The 16310-nt window shown below is 40.9% G+C and overlaps 1 protein-coding gene across 4 annotated transcripts in view; it reads left to right on the forward strand.

Moving 5' to 3' along the window:
- Positions 1 to 4126, forward strand: part of ZDHHC21 (zDHHC palmitoyltransferase 21) — a 40277-nt gene extending 36151 nt beyond the window's left edge. For all 4 annotated transcript variants that reach the window (XM_083420665.1, XM_083420666.1, XM_083420668.1 and 1 more), the window contains 2 exons: positions 474 to 517; positions 995 to 4126. In XM_083420665.1, coding sequence (XP_083276791.1) covers positions 474 to 517; positions 995 to 1127 — 177 coding nt within the window. In that variant the 3' untranslated portion in view covers positions 1128 to 4126. The remainder of the gene's footprint in view (positions 1 to 473; positions 518 to 994) is intronic.
- Positions 4127 to 16310: the final 12184 nt, after the last annotated feature.

The following is a 16310-nucleotide window of genomic DNA, read 5'->3' on the forward strand; positions in this document are numbered from 1 at the left end:
GGTGTTTATTCCTCTCACTCACGTGGCATTCATTTTAATTTTTTTGCACTGGCTTTGGCTACATAATAATATCCATATTCATTCTGTAAGACGTGTTAAATATCTCTAATGCAATTAGAACAGGGGTCAGCAGACTTTTTCAGCAGGGGGGCTGGGGAACTGTCCCTCAGACCTTGTGGAGGGCCGGACTATATTCTGAAGGGGGAAAAAGAATGAATTCCTATGCCCACAAATAACCCAGAGATGCATTTTAAATAAAAGGACACATTCTACTTATGTAAAAACACACTGCTCCCCGGACTGTCCGAGGGCTGGATTTAGAAGGCGATTGGCCCGAATCTGGCCCCTGGGCCTTAGTTTGCCATGAATTAGAACATTGTATGTATGTTCTTTTATATATGCATTTGCAGGAATAATTATTTTCCAATCTTCACTGTGCAAGGGAATACTTAAGAATGTCTTCTCTATAACAGGACACTACAAGCATAGAAAAACTGGCAAACTGTTGTGAAGACATGTAAGTATCTCTGTTTTGATGTGCTAAAGGCTTAATGGGGGGCTATACAGTTAAAGATTGTCTATTTAGGAAACTCTGAAGGCACCAATGAAAGCCTTGCATGCCCTGTTTTGCCATGATTCGTATGACCCTTTAGCGAAAAACAACACCAGACTATTCTTTCCTATCTAAAGCCATCAAAACTCCCTTTTCAAAGCACGGGCTCTAGAGAAAGTTTCTGTTTTGTTGGCAAACACTGTGCGGATCACGAGGGCTGCCGTAGCTTTAAGGCTGCCTTTGGTTGATACAGATGCAGTGCGTGCTTCTCATAGTTAAATCTCATCTGCATGCTGCAGTGAAAGGAAAGCTGCTCTTGTAGTGGCTGGGATGCAATTTATCAGAGTCAAGTAATGGCTCCCCAGCCAACCTGCATTGTTCTCGTTGACTGAAGTGCACCATGGGAATGCAGTCTTTCACTAATAATGCTGTCGTCTGTAGATCGAGACCCCGAAAGCCATGGCAGCAGACCTTCTCAGAAGTTTTTGGCACTCGCTGGAAGATCCTGTGGTTTATTCCTTTCAGGCAAAGGCGACCACTGAGAGTTCCCCACCACTTTGCCAATCACGTCTAAACAGATGGATGGTGGGCACAGATGGGTCCTCCATGCTGGAAGTGTGTTGCAGGTTTTGTGATAATAGAACCATGACAGTCCTCAAGCCAATTAAAATCTACCCACCAATCTTAGACGTCACAATGTGCCCCAGGCTTTATTTTAATAATAATGATCTTGATTCCGTATTGGGAATAAATGCACATTTCTCTGTTTACTTTTAAAGTGTACTTACTTTCAAATTAGCTTTTTAGAGGAATTACTTTAATATTTGAGGTTAATAACAAACACAGCTGATGTACAAAGTTATGACCAAAATTGTTTTTATATTGGACAGTGTGATATGTTTTACATAGATGAATAGGTTTCAAAAGTGTCTTGTCTGCCTTGAATTTTTTCATTCTTTTTTTTTTAATCAATAATACTTACTAGATCATGTGGCAGGACCCTTTTCCTGCTTACCTGGCTTAAAATCCACAAAGTTGTCTTTTATTTATGATGCATGATATCAGTTGAACAGTTCATCTCTAGAAAAGGGTGGCGTTTTAACACTGGGTTTTTTTTAAAAGCAAGGGCAATTTTGCGTCTTATGTCCTCAGTTTTATATATTTAAAAAGTGTCTATTGTTCCTGTGTCAAAGCAAAGCAGAAGAATTCAGCCCACTGTTAAGTCTAAAAGGAAGAAAAAGATTCTTTTCCTGTTTTTTGTAAATGCAATAATTAGCCCTTTGTGGTAGATGTGTATTTTTTAAAATTAGGCATGATCGAGTCAAAGTTACGCATCTCTTCAATCCTAATTAAGGGGGGGGGGGCATGTGAGCCACCTGCCCATCGGTTTCCTGAATGGTAGCTGTGCTAGTCTGTTGCAGCAAAAATATCCAAAGGTCTTACAGCACCTTAATGACTAACAAATTTATTATGACATGTGTTTCTGTGGGTTTTTGCTGCAATCCTCAACACATTTACCTGGGGGGGTAAGTCCCATTGAACTCAATAGGACTTACTTCCAAGCAGACTTGCAGAAGACTGCACTGCTTAATTTTGGCTGGATCATACCTATAGGTTTTACTGATCGGTATAAAATATAGCTCATATAAACATATAAAATACTGTGTTGTCACTGAAATAATACTTGTTTTGTATAGTCACTGCTAGAAATATATAGAATTTAAATCACAAGCGTGCATAGGTTGGGTAATATATGTGGGAGATATTTTTTAAAATAGTATTTATATATAGCAAATATGGATGTTAAAAAGATAAACAATAGTTAAGTGTGTATGAGATGGTAGTAATTTATTAAACTGCAGTTGGTGATTAAAAGCGAGATGAAGCGGGCATACCTATAAGGCAATATTAGACCTGATCAAACGGTAATCCGAGTCAGAGATCTATGTTGGTGTTGATTTCAGGTTTATGTCAAGTACTACTCAGCAGGATGGGTGAATTCTTTAAAATAAAATAAAAATTAGCAAGATAGCTCCCCATTAAAAGGATGTTCCCTATTCAGAAGGCTGATCCAGAGAAACAGTTCTGAGAAATGTTGTGTAGATAGCAACAGTGCACTAAATCAAGGACAGCATCACAGTTTGCAACAAGAACCCTGGCTTAACCCCAGTTGTACTGCTGGTAAAGAAGCATTGCTGTCCTGGTGCTTTTCCACCTTATCGTATCTATTTCCTTTCGAGTGCTGTTGTCAACCAGTTCAAACGTCGTGTTGTAACCATCCCGAAGTACAGCGTGTGTGCAGCTCTCCCTTCGGCGGCGCGCTTTTGAGCCTTTGTGCTGCTGATTGCTGCATGACCAGCCCTATCAGACAGGAGTCAGGCAGGTGGCATTGGCAAAGGAAGCAACCCCTTCTGGTTCTTCAAAAGTTGTCGCATGCCCAGATTTCAGCATAAGCGCTTTGCCCATGGAAGCATGATCTGTGCTCCACTTTTGCATATAAAAGGTGCTCACCTGTGCAAGCAGATTTTGCACCCTAGCAATCTTCAGCCTACGTGGTGCTGGGCAGGGAAATACTGCATGTGGTTAAAGTGACCAATGTCGGATAGGAGATCCGTCCTACAAAAACAGAACTAGACATCCTAAACTGTATCTCACAGAGATGTAACTTGATTATAAACTTGATTACATTGTGCAGAAAGTGCAGTTTTAGTGCAAGCGAAGAAATGGCCAATCCTTTCCTCAGCCCCCTTCCCCAACTTCCAGCCTCTTCTAAAAATGGGATATTCTGGTAATTCTGCACACATCGCCAAAAAATGACAGCAATTATGTCATGTTTTGAAATGTCCCTCTGGTCTTTTCATTTTGAGAAAGCCTGCTGTTGGGCTTTTAGGAAAGTTTAAATAAGTGACTTAATATAAATGTTCCATGCAAATTGATTAAGAAAAGCGATGAGCTACCAGTCTTCCAAAAGTCACAAAAGCCATTCAGATTTTTGACAGAATCAGGGTATCCATTTCCCTTTTAAGGAACACAGTTCTTAATTTCCTTTTTTCCTAAGATTGTTTGTGCGCTGGCTTCCGTAACTCCATTTTAGCACCTTTTAATATCAATTGGAACAGTTGCTCTATGCAGTTATGTTATTGCTATTATTTATTTTGAAAATCAAATTCTGGACAGAAGCAGTAATGACGTCTGTTAAATGCCTGTTGCGTTCTACTGCCTAAGGTACTGTTATGAATGCATGCCTTTTGTGCAAAGTCTAAATCTAAGATAATTTTGAATGCATCAGAAAAACAGTCCCAGTCGTTCTAAAAGTTTCTATACATACTATTCGAGGTTGAGATATCTTTATTTCTCTTGTTCTCAAAGTGCCCTCTCTTGGTTGAATTATGTAATGACAATGGTATTCCACCCTCGAATAAAAATAATGTTCTAACTTCAGAAAACAAGATTCAGGGTATTTTTATGTGTCACTTTTTCATACTTGAGTATTGAGATTTGTGCCAGAAAGTATGTTTAGATTCTGATGCATGATGGTGCAATAAATGTCTTATATTACTTGACTTGGAAAAACAGTCCCTGTGAATCCAGAAAAGAAAAGAAAAAACAAAGAGCTCATTCTGGCACTCAGATATTTGCAGGGTTTTTTTGCTGACATATTTAGTAATAAACCTGCCTGGAGTAGTCAATATCTGTCCTTGCAACATCATCTGATGTGTTAGGGATTGAGCCTTTGTCAGTTCTCAGGTGGTTAACTCCTGCCAGTTCTGCATATACTGCTACAAAATCCAGGCAGACCATTGAAATGGTAAAAGTTCAATGAAATGTTGTAAGCGCTCTCTCTCTCTCTATCTAATATTTAGTGTCCATCCCCTAGTAAAATGCTATGAAATTATCATTTTAAAGGAACTGGACTGGCTATCTGCTCTGTAATATTACCTCCCATTTCATAATGATAGATAGTTCTGTGGAGTCACCTCATAACCACTAAACCCCAGATTTAAATCCTAGGAAATGCTTTTCCTGGTGGATCTGAAACATAACATTAGGATAATAAATTGAGAGATTAGTTGGAAATAAATGTGTTTTAATATGACAAGGGCAGCTGCTTAGCTTTCTACTCTTATTTTGCATCTGTGCCGTTTGTTTATAATCTCTTAATTTTTGGATGTCTGAATTGAAGTAGTTGAAAAGTGCATAATGTTCATGCAATGCTAAGCATTAATAATTGTAAACGAGGCAGTTGGCGGGGGTGGGGGGGAAAATGCCTGCGATCTGGCACCTAAAATAATTAATAGCTGTGTAAATGTATGTAATATAAGAATCAGACTTTAGGCAGAATTTATTCATTTATTTGATTAGAAAAAATATATATTTTAACACCTTTAATTTATCATTCCATTCCAATATCATTAGGTTAGTTACCAACTAGATTTTGTGATGATGTGTCCTGTAATTTTAACTCTTTGTTCCCTGACTGAAGCACACTTTTGCTTACAAAGGGTGATCCTAGGATGCCATAGAATCACAGACTTGTAGAGATGGAAGGGGCACGAGGGTCATCTAGATCAACCCCCTGCAATTCAGCAATCTTTTGTGCGATATGGGGCTTGAACCCACAACCCTGAGAGTAAGATTCTCAGGCTTTACTGACTGAACTATCCCTAGGTTAATCAATGAGTGAGGAGACGCAGGGAGGCCTAGTTCAGTTATTGGCAGCTGCCTAAAAGTGGGTGGGAAGGCTCACTGGGCGAATGTAATGACACTGTTCAGCTGTAATGATTGCTGAGATTCCTGACCAGCATATTCATTAGGACCAAGTAAGAGAACAAAGTCTACAAATCTCACCTGTCGATGGAGACTGGGCACTGCAACCATACCATCTGGGCCACAGCTCACAGTCAAGCCTAGGGATCTGCATGTGCCTCTGTTTCCCCTCTGGGCAGCCTGCAAGTTAGGCAACGCTTTGGAGTAGGGTTCCAAATGCATACTGCACATGCCTGTTGAATCAGGAATGCATGTAGCAGCTCCTACACGTGTGCTTTGGTACACATGCGCCCTGCGCAACATGCTTTCTGCACACATTTCACGGGGTGGGACAATCCTATTGTACTCCGTGTTTACCTCACCATATCAGTGTGATAAATCACAAGAAGTACCCCCTGAATTTTTAAGAGATCTGATCTGGAAATGCCCTATCATGTGCACTGATTGAACGATAGTATTTCCCCCCTTCTCCTATTCTAAGCTATAAAAATAAAATAAAAGTGTTATTACCATAATGGCAAAATGGAGGACAGTTTAAAATTTATACAAAAATGGCTCTGGCTTTCTTAACTTTCTGCGTCGGTATAATGAAAACCACCCTTCTATTATTTCTTATATGTATAGTTGGTGCTATGGGACATATTTGCAACTAGAAATAGCACCCCAGTCTTGAAAAAGATTTAATGCTCTACACTTAGTGCTGCGAGATGTACAGTATGCTATAAGAGCTAACGGTGCTCTGGTGTAAGTCTAGCTTTATGGCCATGTTCCCATATACATCCATTTCATTAAAGGGATGACAATGGTATGTAAAGTGAAGAATTCACAACTAGACTTCCTCCATTTGGTTTCATCAGCTTGGGAGCTTTATGCAGCAGCAAGCACAGCCTTAGAACTGGACTTGTCATGTCAGTGTATGAGGATAAATATATTTACAGTTCTATAACGTGCAAGTTAGGTTTCAGAGGATATTTTCAAAAACCTTCTTCAGATAATCCAAGGCAGTAGCTCTACTGGCCCCACTGCAGATTCATAATGCAGTCACTAGGAAAGGCAGGCAGCCCAGAACTCCCTGTAAATTCTCTTGCTCTGGAGATAGACCAGGTGTATCTTTGCGTAGACTCCTTATATTAGGGGGACGTTCTGTTTCTTGGACATAAGGAGTCTTCTCCCTACGACCCCTTTTAAAAATACTGTGCAGCTTGGGTTGGGTTGTTAGACATCGAGATCTTGATGTTATTGGGAGCCACTGTAGACCACTGGATTTGAAAGGTAATTCCATTCCAAACATGGGTCATGGACTTATGGGACACTTAGCCTAATGCAGGGAAACCAAAATGCTTGTTTACAAAGCTATTGTACTACCAACCTTACTGTATGCTTGTAAAACATGGACCACTTACAAACACCATCTCCAACTTCTCGAAAGATTCCATCAACAGTGTCTCCAAAAAATCTTACACATCGCTTGGGAAGACAGGAGAACCAATATCAGTGTACTGGATGAAGCAAAGATCACCAGTGTTGAAGCAATGATTCTTCAACATCAACTTCGTTGGACTGGTCATGTTATGTGGATGCCTGATTATCGTCTTCCAAAGCAACTACTCTATTCTGAACTTAAAAATGGAAAGTGTAATGTTGGTGGGCAACGAAAGAGGTTTAAAGACAAGGCAAATCTTTTTAAATGTAGTATAAACACCGACAACTGGGAAACACTGGCCGACGAGCACTCCAGTTGGAGAACAGCCTTTACCAAAGGTGTCATGGACTTTGAAGACACTCAAACTCAGAATGCAAGAGAGAAACATGCTAGGAGGAAGGCACGCTTGGCAAATCCACACCGTGATCAACTCCCGCCTGGGAACCAATGTCCCCACTGTGGAAGGACATGTGGGTCCAGAATTGGCCTCCACAGTCCCTTACAGACTCATTGTTAAAATCGTGTTTATGGAAGACAATCTTACTCGGCTACGAGTGATCGCCAGAGAAGAAGAAACCAGGTTTAGGTGGAAGTAAACCCTGTTGATGTAAACATTGGCACCCACCATCCTTGAGCAACTTTTTAAGGGACCAAGCAATTCCCACACCTGGCGCCATCTCCCGGGGGCTCCATCCCAGTGCTTCAGGGCATTGTGAAAAATGGAAAGGGTAGTTCGACCCAATCACTCGGCACTGCTTAGAATGCCTTTCCTACCATCGCCACTCCCCGTGGCTAGGTCAGCCTAATAGGACCCACTGATGGAGGATCAGACTCACCAGAGGGCACTTTGCTACAGGCCTATCACAAACCTGAGACCAGCCCATTTTGGGGTTTGCTCCCCAGCAAGTGTGTTTCATTTTTCATATACAGTATATATATTCCTCTCTACCTCACACAAAACAAGTTAAAGATTGGAAGAAAATTTACCCAATAAGAGTGCTGTGTCGATTTTTTGTTTAATCATCACACGGTTTCTCAGCAAACAGGTTAATGGCAAGGTAGGTTGAAATGGCAGAGAAGACTTGATTGTGGAAAAGGAATGCCCAAAATAATGCAAACTGCATTTGATGGTGCCATTGATAATGGTATTGACAGTGCAGATTCCTAACACACCCCAAAGCTACTCAAATGGTTTAGTACAAACCAGGAACAATATGTTTATTCTATAATATGCAAAAATATATGCTGCAATTCTAGTGCAAAATGGGATGATTTGCTATAGTAAATCAGATAACCTATTCTCACACTAGCAATATTAATTTCAATTTCTGGGAATCAACAAGTGTTTGCATACAGAGGCACCACACAGATGACCAAAGCAAGCTTAATGAAAGATCTGTAGAGTTTTGCAGTTAGAAAGTATTAGATAATGAAAAAAATGCAGCATTAAAACTTTTTGTTTCCAGTGATTTAAAATTGCACAGTCAGAAATGAAATGATTAAAAGATTTCACTTGTATAGCTAATAGCTTTGTATTGTGGATCAGCATTAAAATATGCCTCTGTTGTAGTTCAGGAGGAAATAAGGAGTAGCAGAAAGCCGCTCTAAAAAGAAAATAACGTAGAATAAAAACTGGGTGTAGTTCATCACCATTAAAACCAATGGGAGTTTGGCCATGTGAGCTGTATCTTTTGGTCTCAACCTTTGAACAAGTTATTTACTGTGCAATCCTATACACAGGGAGACTTATTCCCAGGTAAGTAAGAGAAATAAACAGTGCTGCAGTACAGGGCGAAGAAAAGAGCGCTTATATCTAGCAACAGATACTGGTTGCCCACACCATTCCCCCATATATTTTGGGGGATGAGATACCGGTACTTGATTTCAACAAATTGAATTATACTTCTGTTTAGCCAACATCTGCCTCTGGCTGCTAAAATCCTACAACAGGAGGGACAAAAGCTGTTTCCTCTGACCTGACATACCCAAACTTAGATGGGATAGCTAAGATTTCCAGGTAAAGCATCTTTCTAAAGGGAATGTGTATAGTATTATTAATTGTGGAACTTAAAGCAGCCATCACCTGCTGGTCAAGGAGTTGAATGGATCTGAAGGTCAAAAGTTTTGGTCTGGTTTATGGAAATGCGGTTATAGGTTCAAACCAAAAATAGTGGATGTTTTGGATCTGAAGAAGCATGTCTTTACTTCCCTGTGTCAGTGAATATGAGAAACACGCGTGACTGCTTGATTTCTCATGAGCTGCTATGTTGTAGCTTTAAAAGGTAATGTGTAAGAATTCCTTAGGATACTTGCAAATAATTTTTTCCTCTAGGATTGCTACAGATCTATGATCCAACATTAATGGCCATTTGATTGCTGTGTTGTAGCTACACACTGAAGCTTGATAAATCATTTTACAGTGATACCTTGGTTCTCAAACTTAATCCGTTCCAGAAGTTCATTCCAAAACCAAAGCATTCCAAAACCAAGGTGCACTTTCCTATAGAAATTAATGCAAAATGGATTAATCCGTTCCAGACTTTTAAAAACAACCCCTGAAACAGCAATTTAACATGAATTTTACAATCTAACAAGACCATTGATACATAAAATGAAAGCAATAAACAGTACTGCAGTCACACAATCAATCAATCAGTAGCTGAACTGGGTTCCACTCAGTCACACAAAAAACCCCACAAAGTAAATAGCAAAAACAGACAGACCTCAGCGTAACACTCAAACCAGAAGTGTAACACTCAAAATGGAGAATGTTTGGCTTCTGAAAAAAAGTTCACAAACCAGAACACTTACTTCCAGGTTTGCAGTGTTTAGGTTCCAAGTTGTTTGAGTACCAAGGCGTTTGAGAACCAAGGTACCATTGTATCTATATCTAGAAGTATCTGTGAAGTGGTTCTTCAGCATTAACTGCTCTTAACAGAAACGTAGAATGGAGCTGAAAACTGCTTGAAGGTACCCTAGGTATGGGATTTCCTACAACCTAGCCCTGTTAAAACTCAAATCATTTCCTTGTTGTGTCTAGCACAATCTCACTGCCTGCCATAGAGTCAAACACATGTAATTGTATACAGATTATCAGGACACAATGTGAAAATGTTACGCCTGAGGTTTTCAGAGGGTTGGTATTGTGATAGCTGCTTGCTGGGTTTTTTTGGGGGGGGGAGGGGAGGGTAAAACAAACCTAGTACTTTCTGAATATACTTGAAGCAGCTTTTCATTCTCCGCTGTACTAAAAGTCATACGGTATATCTCTTCTGACCAACTTTCAACCAAAGTGCCATAATAAAGTATATTCTATTGTGGCGCATATAATGTTTTGTAACAAGGAATTCAGCATTTTAGAGCATATCTGAGTGCCATCTTGGTTGTTGTTGTTTTATCTGTTGTACCAAGACTGCTACAAAACAACACTGAAAAATTATTTACATTTGGCATTGTGAAGCTGTCTAGTACTTGAATTTGACTAATAAAAGATTACTGGAGAATCATGTTGTGCTATTACTGTATAGTGCTATCTCAAAGTAATATATGTGTCTTCTTTATAAACATTTTTGTATTTGTTTTCCTTCATGTAACATCCCCGTTTTTCTTTACAAATTATGTTAGCAATTATTATTATTATTTACTTTTGTTAAGATGTCTTATGTACTGTATTTTGGGAAATCTTATTTTTTAAATAAACATAAACAATTGTATGTTAAATTTCTCTTTTAAAATCAGTACACTGCCTGGAGAAAAACACACACTATTTAGCTGATTTTGCAGTACTTTGATATGTTCAGATTTATGAATCTCTTGACAAAATAGTTAAGCAAACATCCCAGATTCCTTGACGAGTCACATCTACAATGCACATATTGCTAATTATTTGCTGTATTTTTGCATAACTCTTATATATACAAAATAACACATTTGTGGTTTCATTTGCAAAATATAATGGTGAAATAAACATGATGTAGTAGGTTTTTTTGTCACTCAGGTTTTTCTTTGTCAGAACCAGAGTGTAATAAATAAAAGAGGGATGTCACACATAAATATTGTTTCCAAAGCACATAGGGCTGACTACTGCTGGGGACTAAAGACTAGATTAGATCGCTTTAGCAAGGCACTTTTTATGTACCTATATTCCAATGTACTCTGCCATCACAATGACAATGTACACAGCAGTTCCCATGGCATATGTGAAATGTGTGATGATGTACAGAAGTTATAGGGATTCTGTTTAGGAATCCTATTTCATGTAAACAAGCTATGGAGCTGGCCTATGGAGTGCACATATTTGCTTTTGGTATTTTGGAATCCAAAGTGTATTTTGCTAGAAATATGTTCCATATTCCCACTTGTCTGTCTACTGCATGGCTTCCACGGAAATCATTTGCAAGCTTGCTCTTCTTTTCATGTATTCCAACAGTATCTGGAGGTTGAAAATTCATTTTGAGAAGCTGCCAGGTAATACAGATGAACAAATGCATGCTAGCACTGCTGTAGGCTGACCAATTACCCATATGAGCAGCAATTATATTAGCGTGCAAGGGCAATTGTTAGGAAAATTGGACCCTCTGGACATCCAGCTGAGTAAACAGACTTGAGGAAGGATGGAGGATGTGTTCGTTTGGAATAAAACACAGCTAAGCAAATTTGTAAACGGAAAGACTTCAACTTATAAAAGACAGTGAGTTCTCTGAAAACTCATTTTTGAACATTCTCTGTTTAGCCGTTTTTTCCTCAAAACATCCCCTTTGCTAAAGCTTTGGTTTGTGATCAGTCATGGTCTCAACCCCAAAGTCACAAATACAGATCTCCTTGTATACATTTGGACCCCAGTGGCCAGCAATTGTGCAGCGTTTTGTGACCCTGGTACTAGTTCCCATTGTGAGCCTGACATGTACTTCACCTTCACAATTCTCTCCCCCCCCCCCCCCCCGTTTAAAATTAAAGAAACACTGTCTTTACCGAACTGTATGTGCAGTTCCCTGAGCATGGAGAACAATGGTGGTTTGTGTAGCTTCAGTGATTTGACCAGAACATATACTGTGTTTTGGCATGAGCAGTATGCAAGTTGAAATATAAATGTGCAGATGCTGCAGGAAAATGAGCTCTCCAAGAAAAAGAAATAACAACTCGCCCCTTGATGTGGGATAGTTGTTTTGATACTAACAATGATGTGCTAGGGTGAACAGAATGTCATCCCTGTACAATATCCAACCATGTATTGCTGTCCATAGGATATGGAAGAGCTGGCTTTTTTAAAGGAAGAAGACGACGACGACAAAATGTTATAATATCACAGAGAAGCTACAGAGCAGGAGAATCACATGCTACAGCTCTTGCCAGATATTATCACTTCAGCTTTGCTTCCCCAAAGTTTAAATGCAAAGAAAATAGTGGCATGATAATTTTCTATGTTCACATTTTTCTTTTAAAAGAAAGGAAGAGGAAGGATTCATATATTTGCCCTTCCCTGTGTATAGTCTGAGGTGGCAGAACAAGGACTGTGTGATGCATGACACAGTTATAGATCCAAGGCAAAACTCCTGCGCAACCCTTCAAACATAGTGAAACTTAACTTCTAGGAAATATGCATAATGGGATTACATTATGATGTAGAAAATATTCTGTAATTTCCAAGACCCCCAACAACCTCCAGCAAATTTCATCAGGCCAGCTCCCTTTTCAGGGAACCACTGCATAGCTTAACACTACTGATCGTTCTGGCATTCTTCACTCTACTTGCATTATCGATCTGTGAGTTTGCAGGGTGGGTAACTTTTCTCGTTCCAAGGAGTAATGGTGGGGTAATAAATCGAGGACCACACACACATGTGCCCACAGACCTTCCATCTCTCTTTCACACATATGCACACCCTCTGCTTTTTTAACACCGTTCAATACCCTCACATACAATCTGTTGGCTTTTGGGATATCATGGAATCATAGAATTGCATGTTTTGAAGGGACCCTGAGAGTCATCTAGTCCAAGCCCCTGCAGGAATCTCAGCTAAAGCATCCATGGCAGATGGCCACCCAACTTCTGCCTAAAAACTGCCAAGGAAGCAGAGTCCACAACCTCCCGAGGGAGACAGTTCCACTGTCAAACAGCTCTTACTGTCAGAAAGTTCTTCCTGATGTTTGGTCAGAATCTCCTTTCTTGTAATTTGAAACCACTGGTTCAAGTCCTACCCTCCAGAGCAGGAGAAAACAAGCTTGTGGCATCTTCCATGTGACAGCCCTTGAGATATTGGAAGATGGCTATCACATCTCTTTTCAGTCTCCTCTTCTCCAGGCTACTTCAACTGCTCCTCATATGACTTGGTTTCCAGACCCTTGATCATCTGGGTTGCCCTCCTCTGCACACGTTCCAGCTTGGCAACATCCTTCCTAAATTGTGGTGCCCAGAATTGGATACAGCATGTGCCCCTTTGTCATAAACTTTTGGCAAAGCTCTCCTTCTCTTCAAATTTATGCCTAGCATAAAACATGATAACCAGACTTGTCAGTCATACTAAACTTTATAGACACATTAATATAGTTCACCCTCATTATTCTAACTTAACCCATTAGCGGGTGGCACTGTGGTCTAAACCACAGAGCCAAGGGCTTGCCAATCAGAAGGTCGGCGGTTTGAATCCCCGCGATGGGGTGATCTCCCGTTGCTCCTGCCCACCTAGCAGTTTGAAAGCACGTCAAAGTGCAAGTAGATAAATAGATATCGCTCCGGCGGGAAGGTAAACGGTGTTTCCGTGCACTGATCTGGTGCACCAGAAGCGGCTTAGGCATGCTGGCCACGTGACCTGGAAGCTGTCTGCGGACAAACGCCAGCTCTCTCAGCCAGTAAAGCGAGATGAGCGCTGCAACCCCAGAGTCGTCCACGACTGGACCTAACGGTCAGGGGTACCTGTACCTTTTAACCCATTAGTCACTGATGTGCTTATGAAGTGCAGGCTCCAATTCATCCCCAACTATATCAGGATAATCTCTGTGACATTCTATTGCAGCAGCAGAACCGAAAACATAGATAAGAGCAGCTTTGGTTTTGGCTGGACTCAGTAGCTGGTAAGGAGCAAATTTTTCTCCACTCAGTACTGTGCCTGGGCATGTCATGATGTAGGTGAGTGGTTGCTATTTGTTTGTATGATGAAAAGTAAAGTACTGCTTTTGGGCCAAACCCAATCTCTATCATTGCTACTGGAGTGCATGACATATGCTGACATACTCTGTTTTCTTCCTGCCTACCTATTATAATGAAATCCATTCCCATTAAGATTTTTCAGTCAATGGTCAATGTTTGGACATTACCCTTAGATGCCGTGTAAATGTTTGAAGAGAATCTCTAGCTTAAATGTTTTATGGCTGATTTCCTTTACTGAGGAATGCATGAGCACTGCAAAATCCATGGCAATTTACTCTCTCAAAACGCATCTAACTTAATGCAAAGCATAGCCTTTCCCCCTTTATCCTGCTTTGTTGTTCTGTCCTAATATATTCACACACATAAGCAATGTAAACTATTTTTAGAACCCTTAGAAGCCATGAATATAAGGTTTTTAAAGAAAAGACATATAGTGCAGTAGCTCTGTCACTAGATCCTAAGCTTTTTTAAAAAATAAAAAAGACATGATATTCAGAAGTAAACATGTGTGCATAGTATATTCTGACTGATGGCTATATTGATTGCAAAGGAAAGGAGGGGGAAAGTGACCGGGTGGGGGGGAGATAAATGTTGCTTTGATGAGGAGAAAGGCAAGATTTTTTTATCTAAAGAAGGGGCATTGTGCTCCTGCAAACATGAAAACAATGGAAGCCTTATGCACTTCACCCCATCAGCAGCTCTAATACTAAAGCTTCAGTAAAAGGAGTAGAGGGGAAAGCCTTTGTACAAGAGAAAATAAAGAACAATTCATAAGTACAAGGAGTGGGAAGGTTTGCTGGCTGACAGGTATTTGCATTTCATTAAAGGAAAGGCAACCTGTTGGAAAGGAGGACCTCAGGGAGATTAAGGTTTACATTTGATGTGGAGTACCCAGGGATATCGTAGAGAACTGTGCCTATAACTTGAAAGCACTAGACAGGTGTGTGCCCAATATGCATCACACCAGGAAATGTTTCCTGTGTGTGTGTGTGCAACATACTGTATTCCATAGCTTAACAAGCAAGCTTTTTGAGAAATGAATGAACAATACAAAAGTCGCTGGAAAAGAAATAGTTGAAATGCTTCAATTTTTTGAGACTGAAAGTGCACTTACTGAAGCACACTGATAACCTTGGCTTCCCATGCTAATCTTTGCTTAGTGGTGGGTACATGTATCAAGTCAGAACATTGCTTCATGTCTTGACACAGCTGCACTGGCTCCCAGTGCCTGTGGATCTCTGAGCTCCTTTCCATCGACTGGTTTTGATCTAAAAGGAACCATCATACCTTTTGGAATGCAGCTGCAATTGGGAATCCACCTAGACCCTATGATCTTCATCTGCAGCCCTCGGCTAGGTCCTACCCACCCACCTCAAAGGAGTCTTGGAGGGTGGTAACAAAGAAGAGGGCCTTTTCAGTTGTGGCTCCCCATTTGTGGAATGCTCTCCTAGGCCTCCTTGCACCCTTAGCAATGAGATAACTTGGTGCCTCCAAAGCCGGGAGAGACCATGGAACGGAAACTCAAAAAGTTTGCTTTTCATTGCCCTTTGCACTCTGCCAGTGATTTCCTTTGCAGCCATCGGCATTGGGTCTGCTCTGCTCCACCTCTCCGCTACTGCCTGTCCACCTGCTTTCTTCCCTCCACTTGCTGCTTCCCCTTCTGCCTCTTCCCCCCCTTCTTTCTCCTCCTGCAACTCTCGCACCACTATCCAACTGGGGAGGCAACCCCCACAGGGCTGCTGTAATTGCCCATGCCAGCAACCAGATTCCTCTGCTGAGGCACCCAGAGGGAGCCTGCAAGCCTTGCCCGTGTGCCCAGAGCAGCGGAGGAGCAGCCTAGGGGGTGCACAGTCAGGTGGACAGGCTCCTAGCCACTTCAAGCCAGAGTGGAGAGGGGGGGATTTTTGCACCCTCCTAGGCCTGTACCATTGGTGGGGGCCAAGCCCTGCTCCCTAATGAGGTCCAGCAGGCACCATCATTAACATGCTTTTGTGACCAGGTAAAAACCTCTTTTTGAGGCAAGGAAAGAATGGCTACCCTTATGCTATTCATATAATCAGTTATCAGTAATCAATATATTCATATATGCTCACACATAATCAGGGTTTACAGTATTTTTATAATCCATTTTGAATCAAAGGAAAGCTTGCCTTAGCTAACTGCAAACTGCTTGAAACAGCACTTAGAACCGACCTTTCCCCTAAAAACATCCATGTACCTCTCCCCCTCCCCACTCAGGATTGGCAAAACGTTCCCTTCTGAAGTTGTGAATGTTGTTCTGTTCGGGAGAATAGCGTACTGCCCCACCAACCTGAGTCTGCCTTTGTACTTAACAAGCGGTCAGAGGGTGGCTTTGCCTCTCATTGACTCTGGCTTCCCCTCCTGCCAGCCCCCATCAGTCTTAATGAACACCAGTCAAA

Source organism: Podarcis tiliguerta, assembly GCF_965153285.1.
Source record: "Podarcis tiliguerta genome assembly, chromosome: 17".
NCBI classification, from domain to species: Eukaryota; Metazoa; Chordata; class Lepidosauria; order Squamata; family Lacertidae; genus Podarcis; species Podarcis tiliguerta.